Source organism: Calidris pugnax, unplaced genomic scaffold (assembly GCF_001431845.1).
Source record: "Calidris pugnax isolate Ruff unplaced genomic scaffold, ASM143184v1 scaffold125, whole genome shotgun sequence".
NCBI lineage: Eukaryota > Metazoa > Chordata > Aves > Charadriiformes > Scolopacidae > Calidris > Calidris pugnax.
The window spans coordinates 566,442-585,163 of record NW_015090906.1 but is presented as its reverse complement, the minus strand read 5'-3'; the positions used below and the strand labels follow the sequence as shown (position 1 = coordinate 585,163).

At 46.9% G+C, this 18,722-nt stretch overlaps 1 protein-coding gene across 8 annotated transcripts in view; it reads right to left on the bottom strand.

The window, feature by feature from the left end:
* Positions 1–18,722, bottom strand: part of FRMD4A (FERM domain containing 4A) — a 410,059-nt gene that overhangs the window by 70,850 nt on the left and 320,487 nt on the right. For all 8 annotated transcript variants that reach the window (XM_014949098.1, XM_014949099.1, XM_014949100.1 and 5 more), the window contains 3 exons: positions 10,801–10,885; positions 5,713–5,769; positions 3,127–3,149 (listed from right to left, as the gene is read on the bottom strand). In XM_014949098.1, the coding sequence (XP_014804584.1) occupies positions 3,127–3,149; positions 5,713–5,769; positions 10,801–10,885 (165 nt within the window). The remainder of the gene's footprint in view (positions 1–3,126; positions 3,150–5,712; positions 5,770–10,800; positions 10,886–18,722) is intronic.

Here is an 18,722-nt window from a genome sequence, read left to right as displayed (position 1 = left end):
TAAATTTCTTCGCAGTAGATGCCAAACTGATCTGTAAGGGCTATTGTGGCATCTGTTCAAGACAGATAAGGGTGACTCAGACAGTGCACTCTCCAGGCTTACTGAGCACTGGGCAGTTGCTGCGATGCCTGAGTTAGGGAGTACTCCTCAATGACAAGAATCAGCACTGAGAGACTCACGCATGATGATGCCCTACCAAAGGATGTAGGACATGTACTTGAAAGGGCACATAAGCCCCTTCTGGGCGAAGGAAAGAGTAGTACTATGAGCATGGTCATTATTTTGAGGCATGGGATTATTCCCCCAAAACCAGCAGTGGGGCCTGTTGTCACTGTAGCAGTGACAGCAGCAGTTCACAGAGGTAGACACCTGACTGCTAGAACTCCTGGTTTTGGAGCTCCATGAGGCCCAGAAAGCAGACTTGCCACTGCATTCAGGAGTCCTGAACCGGCCCCTTGTGATCCACCACCTGGGTGCAGTGGGGTTTGGAGGTAAATCATGCTCTGGCCATCGTGGGCAGGTACCAACCTGCAGCTGAAATGGTGACAATTTGGCATTGGGTCTCCCAGCACCTGAGGTGATCAGCAGTGACTCATAGGAAGGCTCCCACGGGGAACAGCAATTCTCCCACCGCTACGCATGAACCAGTGCTTATGCACTTTTCTGGATGACGGCCAAAGAGAAATTTGTAGTCTCACAGGCTATAAATCTGATGGTGGCAGTAGACAGGACAGGTGTGGGAAATCTGCAGTCTGCGTTCCAAGCATGCAACCCTTTAGAATTAACTTATTTCTTCAAAAACAAAGCAGGAGTTCAAGAGTTCAGCCTTCACGCAATGTATGCTGCCACGCACATTTATTATCTTTAAATCTCAGCAGCAAAACATTCACAACTGCAGAGCTTCTCTGTTTCAAAGAGTAGCCACTTCTATTTCAAACAGCATTTCTACATCAACTCACTTCAAACACCGAAGCTAACTTCAGCCCTAAGAGAAGTCAGACCATTTGTCTCATCTGCAGTTCTTCTGGCTGGCCCCAGGCTTGATTTGCCTCCCAGATTTTACACTGCTGATATGAATAACCACAAATCTCAGCAGGCAAAATCTTGACCACAATGACCTCATGCTGACTTCAGTAGCACCTGGATCTCACCCAGCACATAAACCCGTGTCAGTACACATTAGAGGGGAGCTGCTGGACAGACATCCCTGGAGACGCCAAGTCTTCTCCTAGACCATAGAAGGTCAGGGTAGCATTCTTCTACATTCCTTCAAGAATCGTCTTTAAGCTCCACTAATATGGCAGATTGCTTTGCCACCAAAGCCCATTTATAAATTATGATCCCTGGCAGTGTCAGGAAATTGTTATGATGATACCACTTCTCTGTCTGGCTTGGATGTAAGGATTCCCCCTTCCACTTCAAAGCACTGTGATCCACAGGTGGAAAAGACTAAGAGCTAACTGTTTTACCGGGGATGGTGTAGACTGCCACACAGATATGGAGGAAGCATTTAACATCATGTGCTGAGGTACCTTCTGTGCTCTCAGAGAAGATTCCTCATTTCTCTGTGGTCTAGAGAAATGCACTGTGATAAACTCAACTACCCCTTTTACAAGGGACATCAAACAAGTTTTAGCAGATGGATGCTTTCCACCAGCTGTTTCCACTTCTGGTCTGGAAACAGTTTAAGATAAAATGCTTTCAGTCCTATTACCCTGAGCCATCTGATTCCTTTCTATTCCGTGTTTCATAGTCTGAATGTACACTTTCTGGGCGTGTTTTCATCCTGTCCAAGATATTCTGAGAAAAATTAAACATTGTTCTTCATAGCATAACTGGTGGAAGAGGTGGTTTATCACAGGTTTGAGTGGCAAAACTCTGCTTGGTCCAGCTCTTCTGGGCTAAGCACTTGGCAATGCATTGAAAACCAAATCGAGAAGTAGAAGAGCCACATGCACTCCAGTACCCCCTAAATAAACACTGCTGATAGCTGAGTTATTCCAAATCGGGTGGAACTGAAAAATGAAGCAAGACCGGGCTTGTCTTTCTGTGGTGAGATGCATGTCAGGATTCTGCAAGTTGATTAAAGTTCTGAGAAATTATAAGGCAGGAACTTAAACTTCCTTTTAGCAAGTGTTACCTCATGCCATCTCAGATTCCACAATGGGCAGGCAATATTTGCAATGTATTGTTCCTTTTCACTGATTTGTCTCAATTTTAGCTGGCCAGAAGTTACAGTCCACCAGAAGGCAGAAGTGTCTGCTATTCACAGCCTCCTATGGGTGCACAGAATATCATTACAGTCTTCTCTCAGTGTTATCTCGATGCTGACAAAATTAAGACACCTCTTTAGGCTTATCTGGCAATTCAACCTCACTGCCCATTCACATCTTGTTTCTTCTTGGAAACTAACTTCAATGTGGTCCTCCAGCTGAACTCACATTCAGGTCAGCAAAAGCAATATATGGAGTATGGGCATTTTTTAGCATAGATCTCCTGGGCTTCAGATGAAGGACTTTCATGTTTCTCATATGAGGAACCAAGCAGCCATCTGACCTTTGGTTGCTACTAATGTACAACTGACTGATACTGCCAACTTAAATGAAAATTCTTAGGCATTTCATTAACAGTTTCCTGAAATACTGAGCACAGTCGCCTCTGAATTTCTTACAGCAAGTCTGAAGATTTGGCTCAAGGGACAGAGGAAATTCAACAAACCCAACCATTCTCATAATCATTATGATTATGAGAACTCTGTCCAAATTCAAGCTGAAATATCAATTAGTGATGGAATTTTAATGTTGTCCCTGGCTGGGCCTGTGATATAACAGTGATTATAAAGTCATTTCCTTAGTGATTTCCTTCCGAAGACTAGTCTATTTCCTGAACTTCATAGGCATATAAAGAGATTTGTCAACAACAAAGTCACAAACAATGTTGTTTGCAAGGCATGCTCTGGTCAAAGGCTTTGTTTTGTGAAGAAATGATTTCAGGAAACACGCTGTCTATGTCAGCGATGCATTCCTGTTGCTACACAGCTACAACTGAGCCACATCACTCACACAGTGATTTTACCGGATTCATTCTCACATCACACAATGGCAAAAAACTTTTAATTTTACATACCTTGAAAAATCCCCCTTTGCCTCCTGTAAAATAGGAAAGAAAAATTAAAAATGTGTCATTAAAAATAGAAAAAAAATAAAGAAAACAGCTGTTCAAGATTTTCCATTTGCAAAATTAATTTAGCAGCAATTTCCTGTTGTAATTGATTCCTCATGTATTTTTTGGAATCAGTATCCAATCTCAAGTGCCATGATAGATGCAGTGAGCTGGGTAGATTAACAAACAAAAGGTTTGCCTAGTACAGGGCCAGATGATTCCTCATTCTGCTAGTGGATACCCAAGAACCTGCAGGAAATAATGCTAGTAAATAAACAATTTTTGGGGTCAATGTGGATGCTACATTACTAGAAGGTCTCTGAGGTCTTAGTGACCTTAGAGCCCCTGAGACTGCAACTCCCCTGACTCTTTGTACAACTATTCTCATTATTTTCTAGTAACTAGACTTTCACAATGCCAGCTCACAGTCAGCTTTCAAGGGGATGCAAGACAAAGGGTTCTCTAACTCCTTGCTGAGTGTTTAGGGGAGTATTTAGCTCCCTTACTAGATATTCCTATTTATTACCATCACAGCCTGATGGTAAAAGGGCTGGGTCATGTTCCAGTCCAGTAGTACCGGAGTCTTACTGCATATCTGGCAAACCCTCAAAATGTGGTGAGTCTCCTCCTCAATAAATGTAATATGCATTTTGCATTTTCCATAGGCAATATGCATTTTGCATGATGCATACTTAAAGCATCTCCTTTGCCATCAGCTACGCAGAAAACACAGTGCTCCATAGGCAATATGCATTTTGCATGATGCACACTTAAAGCACCTCCTTTGCCATCAGCTACACAGAAAACACAGTGCGAGAGTGTAGTTTGTGCAGTGAGGGAGTTTCCACTGCCAAGAGGACTGAGTTTTGCATCCAGGTCTTTTGTCTTTACATCCATCCATCCAGCCGCAAAACCTGTCAGCCCACATCCAGTGGTGCTTCAGTCCTGAGGCCGGGGTAAAGTTCAGCTTTGGTGGTGCTTTAATTTGTTTTGGTAACACAACAATTTGCAATAAGGTTGCAGACTATATCACTTGAGTTCTGACAGTCTTTTACTATGTTCCTATTTCCCTCTAAGTGAATTGAGGGCCAGATGAGCTCTCCCCTGTTTGCAGGAAGGAGTCCTCGAGCATATCATGATTATAGTTCAACACAGAGCAAAACCCAAATGATATGCCCTGGCCTGCACAGGGATGAGCATTCTGAATTTAAAAAACAAGTTTATAGGGTAGATTCTCCATACTTTGGTTCTTTGACCTAGATGCTGCAGTGAGAAGTAGAACAAAACGCAGTATGTTTTGCTTGGATCCTGTCATAAACACGGCTTGTAGTAATTTCTGGTTACAGACAGCAGAGGTGTGGCTTGTTTTGACTGTTTTCATTAAGTTACACATCAAACTACTACAGGAATATACGTAACATCCTGTGTTTGTCTGTGATGAGAAACAATCACAGCAACAAGGGTTACAGTGGCAGATCTGGCTCTGGCTGTACAATTACAAAGCTCAAGTTACTCATTAGGGTGAGCAGGCAATAGATTCATACCCCTATTGCTGCTTCTCACAAAGAGCCTGTTGTTTGATGTGTATTCCCCCAGCAGCCAATATACAATTTCTATAATGTGCTTTTAATTGAGTCCCCCATCCTGACTCTCTCGCTCCATTTTTGTTACATAAAATGATTTTAATGAAGATTCAAATCCCTACGCATTAATTGCTTCTTTAACATTGAAAGTGCTTTAGAAGTGCAATGCATTGTTATTTATTAGTGCAGTCTGATCAGATGGCTTGTCTGCTCACATGGCTCCTCATAGCTTCATGGCCGATGGGAAAAAAAAATATCCAAACTACACTGTACGAAAGGGGAACAAAGATCTTCTGACAATTATCTCTGACCTGCTCCCACAGTCACACTCCTAAAAAGAGATTTTTCACAAAAAGCCACCTCTGCTACCCTGAAAAGATTCCTCTTTGGGAATCAGAGATTTACCAAACGCTGTTGGGAATTCGTTCTCTGACCCCTTCCCTCTTCCTGAAGAGAAGGACTTCAAAAGAATTTAATTTTTTTTTTTTTTGAGAAGTTTTTGGGAAAGTCTTTAAGCCCCTTGCTCATCTTAGAGAATGCCGACAGTGGCATTTATAGAAGCTTACAGAGATCATCAGAGGGCCAAAATCCATTGGGAAAACAGATGCAAAGTCACTGGAGAAGAATCCACGGTGTATGGATTTTACCTAGGAAATTACACTTATCGCTCAAATTTTCTCTGTCTTTACGTCATAGCCCAGGGTCTCGGATATCTGTGTTGGTGCAAACACAATACACATTTATATGCAAAATGTTGAGCAGTGGAATCTGCTCCATGTGTGAGGTCTGATTTAAGAGCCTGCTGCACTTATTTTGCATTGGTATAAATGATGAAAACCTCATAAAGATGTCTTTCTCCTGCAACTGGAGGAACGCCTGCACTTCCATACCGCTATTTTGGGTTTGACAAGTCAAGGAATTTAATGCAACATGAGGAAGCACAAAGTGAGAGAAGATGGGTGCTTACCTGCAAGATGTATGCAGCCAGTTCAAACACCACTTCACTGTCAACCTCAATGAGTTCCTTGAAAGGTGAAGAAAACAAAGAAAAAGAGAGTTGAGTCCATTTGAGCTCCTGCAAGAGCAACGTGCATCACCTCCTGGCTACTGCCAGTTTTCTCCCCTGGCTGGGCTTCAAAGCATTCCCTGTGCTCCCAGAGACCAAAGTGAGGGAGAACCTGCCCACTCAGATGTGGAGAAAGCCAATTATTCAGCGTAACGTCTTGGTAAATGAAGCATAACTGGGTGTGGCATGAAGGGATTCCTGGGGAGGAGGGAGGAGAAGACAGGTGGAAGGGGGAGGATCGGGGTAATTTTTATTTTCTTGTGTGATTTTGTGAAAGGTAGTCTGGAAAATACATTTTTTTTCTCCCACAGATGCCACTCATGCATCAGGGGAACACAGCCTTAACCTTGGCTGAGAGAAGCAAGGGAATGAGAAAATTTGTCTTCACTGAACTTGTGTCAAAGCACCCCCAGAACTCCTCTGGCCCTTGCCCAGGGTAAACTCACAGCAACAAGAGCAGAAAAATTATCTCTTGTAGGATGGGAGCTCTGCTTTTGGCCCTTTCATCCCTGTGAGTACTGGGGCTGGGGTAGCTTTGAGAACGAGCTGTGACAGCAAATCTTTTGGTAGATCTTCACTGCTCCGTTCTATAGGATCCAGCCATGGATGAAAGCAAATCTTGGGAGGGTCAGGTGAAATTCTGAGCATTTTCCTTGGACAGTGTCACATGAAGGACACTGATGGTCCCATAAGATCCCTTCAGGGTCCTTCCTCTGTGCCTGAGAGGTCACAGAACCAAGGGGTCCAGGCACTGCTCCAACTGAATGTGTGGGATGCGGATGGGCCATCTTGTGTGGACTGTGCTTTTGCCGAGAAAGGTTGGACCAGATGATCCTTGAGGTCCCTTCCAACCAGGCATTCTATGATTCCATGCTTGGGATAGAAAGCAGGAGCATTAATCTTGTGGCCAAGTGTGCTCTCCTCAAGTCTCTGGTCCCTACTAGTGTCAGCGTTTGGGAAGAGAGTGGACTTTTACTGAGATACTGTTTATGCCTCAATTCTACAACTAGATCTCCTATGTTGTCTCCTACGTATGTGGCCACATACACTGGGTCACTTCAGCTCACTCCTGTGGTGACTTTTCTGTTCTATTTATTTAAGCTGCTGTTTTTTAATATTCCACTTCATCTGGCAAGGAACCAGCGATCTAAATATAGATCACTGCAACGATCCGTGTTCCAGCCAAGCCATGGCCACACCTCATTTACAAGCCACAATCGCTGCGTTGGCTTGTCTCTGGCAAAATCAAAAACAAAAGGAACAAAACAGAGGATAGGATCCAGGTGTCCTTGGCCTCCACCAGTGCCAGCTTTTTAAAATTAAGCACTTCCTTCACCTCTTTCATAACAACTCATTGGGGAGCGAAGACCAGCTCCGCTGCGGGCAATAAACACACCTTCCCTGGTTCAGCTGAAGTGCCTGATTCACGCAGGCACCTGCACCAACAACGTTCATCTGCCAAGGGAAGCGGCTGGAGCGAGGTGTGGATTCAGCTGCAGGCAGGGCTGGGATGGGGCATATTCCATAGCGAGGAGCAATGCGGAGTAGGACCAGAGTCCCCAACCTTCCCCTCTCTGAAACACCAGGCATCATGCGGACAAACCAGCCTCTGCAACCATACGTCGATGTTATGACCAGGTCTACACTAGTAGGTGAAGTGGCTCAGAGCCCGTTCTCTGGCCCTAAGGGTACGTGGCACAGTATAGCTTGTGATTTCTCTCTTGGGCAACAAGGGCAAGTGTAGGTTGCTGCACCTGGGGAGAAATAACCCCAAGCACCAGGACAGATTGGGGGATGACCTGCTGGAGAGCAGCTCTGAGGAAAAAGACCTGGCAGTCCTGGTGGACAATAGGATGACCATGAGCCAGCAATGTGCCCTTGTGGCCAAGAAGGCCAGTGGCATCCTGGGGTGCATCAGGAAGAGTGTGGCCAGCAGGTCGACGGAGGTCATCCTGCCCCTCTGCTCTGCCCTGGTGAGGCCCCATCTGGAGCACTGGGTCCAGTTCTGGGTTCCCCAGTTCCAGAAGGACAGGGAATTGCTGGAGAGGGTACAGCAAAGGGCTACAAAGATGATGAGGGGCCTGGAGCATCTCTCCTATGAGGAGAGGCTGAGGGACTTGAGTCTTTTTAGTCTTGAGAAGACTGAGGGGGGATCTGATCAATGCTTACAAATACTTAAAGGGAGGGTGTCAGGAGGATGGAGCTGGTCTTTTTTCAGTGGTGCCCAGGGACAGGACAAGAGGAAATGGGCACAAACTGGAATTTAAGAAGTTCCACCTAAACATGAGGAGGAACTTTTTCCCTTTGAGGGTGGCAGAGCCCTGGAATAAGTTGCCCAGAGAGGTGGTGGAGTCTCCTTCTCTGGAGGCATTCAAAACCCACCTAGACAAGTTTCTGTGCAACCTGCTCTGGGTGGACCCACATTGGCGGGAGGGTTGGACTAGATGATCTCCAGAGGTCCCTTTCAACCCCATATGATTCTATGATTTTATGATTAAACACTCTTCCTCGCTCCCCTGGTCCCAGATGGGGTTACCTCAGCTGTATTCGGAACAGGGGCTCATCCTTGAGCAGCGGCAACCCAGGGGACCAGCAGCCCAAACTAAACAGGCCTCAGTTGTCTTCCTTCCCGACTTGAGCAGCCCCGTGCGTGGGGACATTTGAGGGCCTGAGGTGCTAGCACAGCATTATGAGCTACACTTAGATCAACACCGTGTCTTAGCACAGACTGTGCACCCAACTTTCAAATTCAGTGCCTTTTTTTAATAGCACCGTGGCTGGAAGTCAAACAGGGGAAGGACCTGCATGGGAGACTGGGAAGCCAGCAAGGCTATTTTTGGATGGAGATGAGAGTCAGCTCGAATGTGCAAAGTAATGGTTTCAGGAGAGGTCAGACTAAAATAGACCAACCTAGATCTGCAGGCACTTTTTTTTTTTTCCTTTTTCTTTCCCCTCTTCTTCTGATTAAGCTTTCTCCGAAAAAAAAGAACAACAGTGTAAGCTTTTCCTGGCAATATTCCAGAAAGGAACTTCCCCCACCCCCCCAGGAACCAAAACATGATGCTCACTGAGCTTGCTGCTGGGGAGGGCTGACTCAGCACCATCTAATTGCAGCCTTGCCAGAGAGCAAAAGCTCTCTGCACAGCTCAGCTCGGCAGCCCTGCCTCTTTCCCGGGCAGCAAAAGCTCTCTGCACAGCTCAGCTCGGCAACCCTGCCTCTTTCCCAGGCACTGGGACAAAAAAAAAAAAAGAAAAAAAAAAAAGAAAAGCGCCATTTTTCGGGCTTTTGCCCTCCATTTGAGGACATGCAGATGTCAGAAAACGAGGCTCGATTTGGTGTAAGGTGTCTGCGCAGGTCACAAACCTGCTGAGGGATGGTGGTGCAAACATTCCCTGGCCACAGCTCTCTCTTCCTACCTCTTCCTCCCTGGCGGACGGAGGTGACTCACTGGGAATGGCCTCTGCCAAAGCACACAGGGAGGTAGGAGGGATCCTCCCAGGGAATCCCAGCTGCTGGAAAAACCTCTCCCAGACCTGCACATCCAGCCCACCTGGCTGAGTCTGCATGCAGCCAGCCTCCACGCACCTCAGCGGGTTCAGGGCCTGCTTCGTTTTCTGGACCCGCTTAATTTTCTGGACCTTGCCCTTTCACTTGCAGGCTTGGCTTGTGGCATCGGAGGGATCAGCTCCACAGCCCTGCCAGGGGAGCGGAGGCCATGCCAGGACAGCCTTATCTCTGGCACACAGAGTGCCTTGCAAGGGGCAGCTCTGAGTTACAGCGCCGGTGTTTTCAATAGCTTACCAGGCAGGGCTATTTCTGGTACAAAAAAACATTCCTCCATGCATGGCTTGTTCCTGTACAATCTTCCGTACACACCCACAGACACCCTTCCCCACCTCCCATACATCCATCACTTCCCCCTCCCACAAACTCTGTCACAAACGTGTTGTCGTGTGCCCTGACACATTTACACGCTCTCACACATGCACAAGCTCTCACAGTACAGTCCTGCCCTCATGCAGCCCCCACATCCCTCCCACACTCAGCCCCCCATGCCTACTCCTCCTTTTGCACTCACACCACCTCTCGCATCCTCACACTCTCCTTGCACACCGTCTCACACTCTCCTTGCACACCCTCTCGCACACGGTCGCCCTCACAAACACACCATTTGACCTCTCACGCCCTCCCCAACGCTCCCGCTCCCCCGCCGCCTTCCCCACAAGATGGCGCCCGCCCCGCAGCCCGCGCGGCCACTGGCGCCCTCTTCGGGCAGGAACCGCGAACGGCATCCACCCGCGGGCACCACCAGCCGCGGGATTTTAACACAAAACCAAACCGTTTCCTTCTAAATACAGGCCAGTTTATAATTTTAGCAGTTGCAGATTCCCTCCTGCCAACCACAAGAGTTACTTCCAAGGGTGTTTTACCTCAGACCCCATCTCCCACAGGGAAGCTCCTGCCATGTGCCAGGGAAGTTAGAGGCAGAGGAGTGAGAGAAGGTTGGAGGAGGAAGACGTATCATAGAATCGAAGAACGGTTTAGGTTGGAAGGGACCTTAAGGATCACCTAGTTCCAAACCCCTGCCATGGGCAGGGACACCTCCCACCAGACCAGGTTGCTCAAAGCCCCATCCAGCCTGGCCTTGAACCCCTCCAGGGATGGGGCACCCACAGCTTCTCTGGGCAACCTGTTCCTGTGTCTCACCACCCTCACAGCAAGGAATTTCTTCCTAATATCTAATCTAAATCTCCCTCTTTCAGTTTAAAACCGTTAGTCCTCGTCCTATCACTACATGCCCTTGTAAAAAGTCCCTCCCCACCTTTCTTGTAGGCCCCCTTCAGATACTGGAAGGCCACTATGTCTCCCCAGAGCCTTCTGTTCTCTGTCTCGAAGTCCAGCTGTGACCAATGTAAATTTTGGGTCAGGGGATGCAGAACCAGGTGTCTCAGCCCACTCCAGTGCCACCCAGAGCCCTGAGTCCTTACCTTGTAGATGCAGGACTTGGCGTTCAAGAAAAACAGTTCAATGGTGGCATTGTCCTTCAGATAGGAGATGCTTTCAATGTAGAACCTGAAAGGGAAAGCAAGAGAGGTGAGACACAAGGTGGAACTAGGGCAAAATATAAATATGCAGTCATTATATGGAAAATGTGGTCAATGGTGTCATGATGAGTATACTAAAAATGAAGTTTCTCTGCTTGTGACAGATTGGGGTGATGAAAGAGGCTTGTGCGTGCTCTAGGATGTGATCAGTCACCACTACCCCAGCCATACCAAAGGAACTGTATCATCAAGTGGATGATTTTGTTTCTAAAATAATCCTTTGTTTTGCTCTTAAACTCCAAATAATCCTATATTCTGCTTGCTTGTTCTCCCCTTCGTTCTCCATCACATTTTGGCATTTCTTCTTCACTCCTTTTCCTAACCTGCCTGTTTCTGTGCTGTTGACCTGCATCTTGTAAGATGTTCACTGACAGAACCATCCCTGTCCATGTTAGATCTGCATGAGGCAAATTTTATAAAGGCTTCTCTACATATTTTAGCAGCTAGCATGTAACAGCCATGGTCACAGAGTAAGCAACCAGCAATAGATAAGTACCTTGCACAATTTACCAGTACTGTGAGTAGCAATGCTGGGGATGACTGGGAGTGTCAATAATGAATATTTTTTTTTTCCTGAGTTGAGCTGATTTCTCAGAACTCAGTGAAAGCTGATGAACCCAAACTCTCAGTGTTAGAAAAAACAACTCTCTTGGACTGGCTGATTACCCCAAATATTTGCAATTATGTTGAAAGGCCATGGTAAGTATGAATCAATTCAGTACTCCATGTCCTGCCTGCTTTGAAGGTTTGATCCTTTGGCAGTGAACTCCATGAGAGTTTTGCCAGTGGCTTGAATTGACTCCAGCCCTTAATTCTGCCTTGTGACCTTTCTGGGGGAAAAAGCCCAGGATACTGTCAAAGTTAATGACTGATTGTTACATATAAGTATGTTGCATGTTCCTATGGTGACAGAGGAAGCCTGGAAAAGTTCAGTGAATTATTAAGGTGAATTTTGCATTTACTTTGTGTTTTAAGCAAGGAAAAAAACCCCAACCATGTCTGTCCACCCTGTTTTACAGTGATCTTTAAGCTGCAGTACAGTGGCAGCAAAGTTCCTTACATAAATTCCAGTACTATCGTGCCTTGTCAGAGGCAATTAGTATAGGGAAGGTGCCAGGGAAACGCTGTCTGCATTGGGGACTTCAAAAACCGAGCTACCTTAGAAATCTGGGTTGAGATGCGAGGTCCAGTTACAGAGAAACCTTTCTGCCTGACCCTACTGTTTGAGAGACCCACAGACACCCCCGGGGCTTCACACAAGCGCTGGAAGGATTGTCCACGTCAAGCTATTTGCAGAATTGAGGGCCTTAAATGTGACCTTCTTAGGGGTAGAGGTCAGAGCTTTGTAGTGCTCCCAAGTGTCTCCTGAAGACCCTTCAAAACAGTTTATTTCCTGACAGATACAACCAACTATTTGCTTGCTGGAGTGAGAGAAACATTTTAATCTCTTCTTCTCTTCTTGTTCATCTGCTGAAGCACCCCCGCTATTATCTCTCCTTCCTCCCCCCCCCCCGCAAAAGTTCAAATGAGAAATGAAAAAATAAACAAATAATTAGTTGAATATAAGGATAATCAAGCACAAAATTTCAACTTTTTCTTAAATTTTTTTTTCTGGTTTCCGTTGGGTTTCACCTCTTGTCCTTGTCTTGCCCTTGAAACTCCCTCTCTTTTTTTTTTTTTTTGGCAAATAAAAATATACTTGGCTTTAGAAACACACACACAAAAAGGAACCTTCTTACTAGATCTGCTCTCTGAGTGCAGCTGGCTTTCCATCTGCTGAATTCATGGAGAAACATGATACTTTTACACATTCTAGGATGCTTGGAGAACATCCTCTGCTTATCACCACCACCAGTGCTCTCTGAGCTGTGACCGTAGGATCTTTAATTCTTGGGTCAGAAGAAAACAGGAACACTTGTTCCGTTTTTGAATCCCAGGGAAGGTTAGCCAAAATGCTTTTTGTTTTGTCAGATCCAACGAGACCATCCTCATCATCACTAGAGGGCAATATTGCATTTCTTAAGGCGGCAGGGATCTTTCCCAAGGCTTTCCACATAGAGGTACGCAGATTATTTTCTGTACAAAACTGAGTCTCTCGGAGCCTGCACATGATACTTCATCCTCACAAAGAAATCCCAGTTCTCCAGTCATCTCCAGAGTGGAGAGAGTGCTGGGGAGCTACTGGCTCTCACAACACGCACCCAGACAAATGCAAACCATGTGCACCAGGAAATTGGTGCTACTTGAAAGAAAACAGATTTGCAGAGAGAACTCTAGTGGGATTTTTCCGTGTGGCAAGCTCGGAACCGGAGCAGACTCCCCTGAATTCACAGCTGGGGCTGCAACAACGGAAAGGGGAGGGAAAGACATGTTTTTTGCACTGATCATGAATCTCTGTCAGACCCTCCTCCTGTTGCCACCTTTTCCAAATATGGGGAAGGAAACCGCGCTTTACAATGACCAATGTCAGTGACTAAGGAGGCAGGAAGAAGCATCCAGCTGCTAAGGCAATGAACCAAGCAAAAAAATCAGGGTTAAATTCCTGACTTGGACGCAGGTTTCCTTTGCGCCCTTCAGAAAAACATTTAGCTGCTTGGTGCTGTGGTGCTGAGTTTAGAAAATATTCCTCCCTCCCTCCTCTGCCCCACTCTGTCTGTTTTGCTTGTTAAGCTTATAAGCCCTTTCTTACGGGGTGTTTCGAGACCATCAGTTTTAAGGGGCAACTCTCAGATTTCTGGTGAGGACTCCCCCGAGAGCAGCATCCCTCTGTGTGCCTGTGAAGCTGGTCTATCCAGGAAAGAATGGATGGGCTGGGCAGAGAAACAGGCAGTACAACGTGTCCCACAGCCCTGCTCCACTAACTACACCTCTTGCAATGCAGCCAACAAACCTCTTTGCCTCCAGTGGCTCCTACAAGAGGTTTCCTGATAGCCAACAACTGTTGCTATATGAGAAATTAGGTGCCTGCAAGAAGCAGGGGGGGGGACACCCCACAAGAATTGTTTGAGTGTAAAAAACAGAGAAATCATTTTGGAAAAAGTCTAAGAGATCAGCCAATGTTAATCTATTTCTGTGTTCCCCATCCCTCCCCGGTAGCTTATAATTCATGAAGTACATTTTCTAAGCATTAATTAAATAGGGCAGTGAGTATTACGCTGGGTAATGAACACAAAGTGCCTGTCTTGACTGCTCCCTCACAGCAGCAGGAAGATAATAATGAGTAGTGCAGAAGGTATCTTGGAAGACTTCAGAAGCTGCTGCATCTGAAAGGTTTAAGGCTTTTTAGCTGCGAGGACATGTCTCGTACTGATCAGATTGCTCTACATTAAGCGTTGGTTAACTGACAACTTGCTCTGAGACAGCTTAAGCCCCCTCACGCCGTGATGAATGGCAATTCCCATCGCAACCAGCCAAGCACAGACATTTTTATAGCAGTGCCTGCGAGAAGCAGCTGTGGAAACTCCTGATCCTTGGGTGATGGGGAACTGGCACTACCCTAATTTCTCTCTTGCATTACACACGTGCCCACCGCCGGCTCGCAGCGGGGAGAAATGGGACTCACCAGTTTGATCACTGGTCCTTCAGGAGATGGAGAATCCCTGGCTGCTGTTGCTGGCCTCATATGCGAACCCAGTTTTGTGTGTGCAGATGGGCAAATTTAGCAGTGCTGGGGATGTGCTTGGTCACTAGTGCTTCGTCCTTGCAGTGGGGATAGGAGGCCTCAGGACTATCAGTGAAATGGCCTCCAAAAGCACCTTGAGCTGGTGGTGTGCTGGTGTGGCCAGTGAGAGCTGAAACGAGCAGCACTCCCAATTTCCACACACCAAAAGAAACTGTCAAATAAAAAATATTTAGCATTGCCACTAACACACAGCCCTGCACGTATCCCGTCAGCCTGAACTCGGCCATCTATCACCCAGAAGGAATCAGGCTCTGTGCAGCCGAGTTCCTGACTGCAAATGTACTGTTGTAGCATATGAGATCACAAGCCCATGTGTTTCTTTCCAAGCAGAACCTGCCAAATGGTAAAAATATATCACTGGTCTTCAACACAATGATATTCGAAGCATGACCACAGCAAATGGATGTCTGGTCTGCTTCAGGTGTAGATCTGTCCTGAGGCATTTATATCATCCTTGTCCTTGCGACTTTTGATTCTGTTGGGAACCAGCTGGTCCAAAAGGCTTTTATCCAACAGCAAAACTACTCTTTTTCAACAAAAAGAAACATTCCAAACCTCCCAGTCTGGTGCTATGGTGTTGTCTTCCAAGAAAATTCAAAGAAAACATTGAAAGGACATCGGAAGACCTGAAAAAGATTTCAACACTTGGTTTCACTGAGGAACAGCATCTTGAGGAGTCCTTCCCCCAGAAAATACTGCTATTGAAGCTGGAGCCCTGACTAGGACCAAGGGTCCCTCTGCCACCTGGAGAGCCCAGACCAGGCAAGGGCATAGCAAAGCGCTCGCCCGTTACTGTCCTATCAAGCCTCACTCCTCAGATGTCTTGCTGCCCTCAGATGCAGGCAGTGGGGTGGCCACAGGGGCAGAGGAGCTAGCTGGGCGAGGGACATGCCAAGGCACATGATTCCAGTGTGGTGGTTCAGTGCTCTGCAGGGGGGCCAGTCAAAACAGAAGAGAGCAGTGCCAGGCAGAGATGGAGAGGCCAAGGATGGCACTGAGGGCTTGCTGCTGATCAAGGTGACCATGACTAATAACAGCGTGGAAGTGATTTTTTGGTGAGTTCCTGCTTTTTCCAAGAGGCCGTGGGGTGGGGACTCAGCATTGGCAAGGGGAGTACCTTCCCTCCAGCCCTGTGGTACTGCTTCCATGCATGGAGGCAAAACCCCTCTCTTTGGCCTATTACGAATAGAAAATGGAGAAAACCCCACAATAACAATCCCAAGTGGCTCTTCTCTCCCCTGGCGGAAAGATTATTTTTCCCATGAAAAAGGAAAGTAAAGGGTAAAACCAGATTTCATGGGAGAAGTCAGAATGAAGCAAAAGGATTTGGGTTTTGATGCGCCGTCACCTTCCCCAGTGTTTCCTCCTGCCCTGGGTGGGAAATGCCCTCAAACCCCAGAGGAAGGATGGAAATGGGCAGAGGAGTCTCCCACATCCTTCCCAGCTGACACCATTCCGGTTAGGACGCAGGACAGAGCTGTCAGCAAAGCTCTGTCAGCGGGCTGCCTCTTATTTCATTATCACAAAGCAATGGATTAAAAGAGGAGACCCCTTTTCTGCCTCATCCATCCCGGGGTCTGGCTCATTATCCCTCACCATGTCATTTAAAACCTCAGAGGATAATTTGAAAAATATGAGGCCATTTGCTAACCAGGAAAAGAAAAATTGCATGCATCGGTATAATGGACTTAAACGCAGATGTCATTATGTCCAGTGTCTCACACTAAATGAATATTCTGAGCAGCTCGGGCTGCAGAGCTCCTTTTATGTTCCAGCCCTGTTTGCTAATAGTCATGGGTGCGCACTTTTATGCGCTGTCACTTAAAGCATACAATGGTCATGCTAAATAGTGGGCCTGTTAAGTAACCAGCCGGGAATGAAAATCAGGAGCCTTAAAAAAAGCTCCATTTACCTCCCCCTTCTGCATTCATTTTGATTCTGGTCCCATGTCCTGTTGTCCCCTGTGCTTTGTGCCACGCTCAGGGCCCCACCTCACCCAGCACCTGGGGTTGGTGTGCAGGGGACGGGACCAGCAAGAGGGACCTATGTCAGCTTCTGTCTCATTGCAAGGAAGACACAAAACTGGATGTGAATGTGATTCCAGGCATACAGGGAATTGCAGCTAACAACAACAAATAAAAAAAGCTGTGGATATTGTTTAGCCTGAGCCTGTTCCCTCTCTCTTTCCCACCAGCTGTGCTGTACTCTGAAGCTGTTTGCACCTTTACCCACCGCCCATCCATTTTTCCCAATGTTTGTAAGAGATTGGCCCATTGAACTCCTGGAAAACCATGGTTTTGGGGGGATATTTGCTCATTCCTATGCTTTATCTTCTCCATGTACAAAATACTAAGGGATCTTCTTCAGACTGTAGAGACAAGCTCTCTTCCTCTCTTCCAGGCTGTACCTCCTGGGAGTCTTTGCAAACTGAGAAGTGCTCCAGTACCAACACAGAGAAGGGAAGGAATCATGGTGGTAATCCAGGCCCATTCCTCCCTGATGTTTGGTTACAGCATCAAACATCCCCTGGACCTCAGTACAGTGAGTCCTCTGCCCTCTCACCAGGTGGGGAGCCCAGCCTGGGCACGCCATAAAAGCAGGAACCCTGCTCAATATATTCTGCAAATCACTCCACCCCTGGAATGTCCCATGGAGCTCAGCTGGCAAGAGAAGGGCATCTTTGCACACAAAGGTTGTTGCAGCTCCTCTTGGCTCAGAGTGATGGGTTTATCTGTCCCAAGGGTGAGGCGAGAGCAGCGACCAGCTCACAGCAGCACGCTGCCTTCCTCTCCTCCTCTTCCTCAGGCACCAGGGGGAATTTCCCCACACTCTACTGAGCACCAAGAGTGACGTCTTGGCTGGTAGCAGTAACTCATTGGGTGCTCTGCCTTGCATAACACCGTCCCTCAGTATCTGTAGACCATCTTTCATCTGAGGATCTTGAACCATTTTAGGAACAGGAATCTCTCCATCCATTCCACCGTGTTGTCAGCAGCACACAAAGGCATGATTTGGCTGTGAAAGCCAGCGTGGGGTTTACTTCCTCACTGGCTCTACCCCTTTGTTCAATGCCACGGTGATGGGACCCCTCATAGCAGAGCTTTCTGCTTGCTTCACTGGTGACAGCACATCACACCCACTGGTGTCAGGTATATAAATGCACAAGTTGCAATGAAAAAGGAAACCATGTCTGCGTGGCTTTGACCCGGGCAGGGAATCTGTGTGTAGGCACTGACATAGCTGTTGTTGCTTGATCCAAATTAGGTACAAATCCTGCCCTGACAGCATCCATCATTTCTGCATAGTACCTATCCTGCTGTCTAAATGCTTCCCAAAATTAGACAAGACAATGCTGCCAGCATCAACACGTTCAAAAAGTGTCTCAAAACACCAAATCTTTAAAAAGCTGCTTTTTTATTCCCCCTCGGGTGGCTGAATGGAAAGGAAAAGCAACTTATCGCCTTCTCTAAACACAGCTCACTTATACAAATATATTCCCGGTTAAGCAGAAAACAGAAATGATGTTATGGGACTCAAGAGCCAGACTGCTATTAAGATGTGTGTGTAATGGATGGCTTAGCTCCGAGCTGTGTGCTAAGTAGCGGAGCCCCATTAGTTCCCTTCCTCAAGCAAAGGTCAGTTTTCACACGAGTAAATCTTCCAACCGGACAGAAGTTTCTCATATCTCTAAAGAGACTCTGAGGAGCAAAGCCTCCCCGCAGGCAATTTATTACACCTTCCTCCCCTGCCGTTGAACAGAGCAGGGGGCCACCCTGAGAAGGCGGCAATAAATTGTCTTCCCACACAAACGAGGTCTGAGGGGCTGTATTTATACACCGCGGCTGGAGGGGGAGGATGGGGGGTTTGCAGGGGTTTGCTGGCTTTTGGGATCTTCCCGCTTAGGGAACACACAGCTGATGCACATCACCCAGCAAAACATGCTCTGTGCGAAGAGATCTGGGAAGAAATTGGAAGAGGGGAGATTTAGATTAGATATTAGGAAGAAATTCTTTACTCTGAGGGTGGTGAAGCACTGGAACAGGTTGCCCAGAGAAGCTGTGGCTGCCCCATCCCTGGAGGTGTTCAAGGCCAGGCTGGATGGGGCTTTGAGCAACCTGGTCTG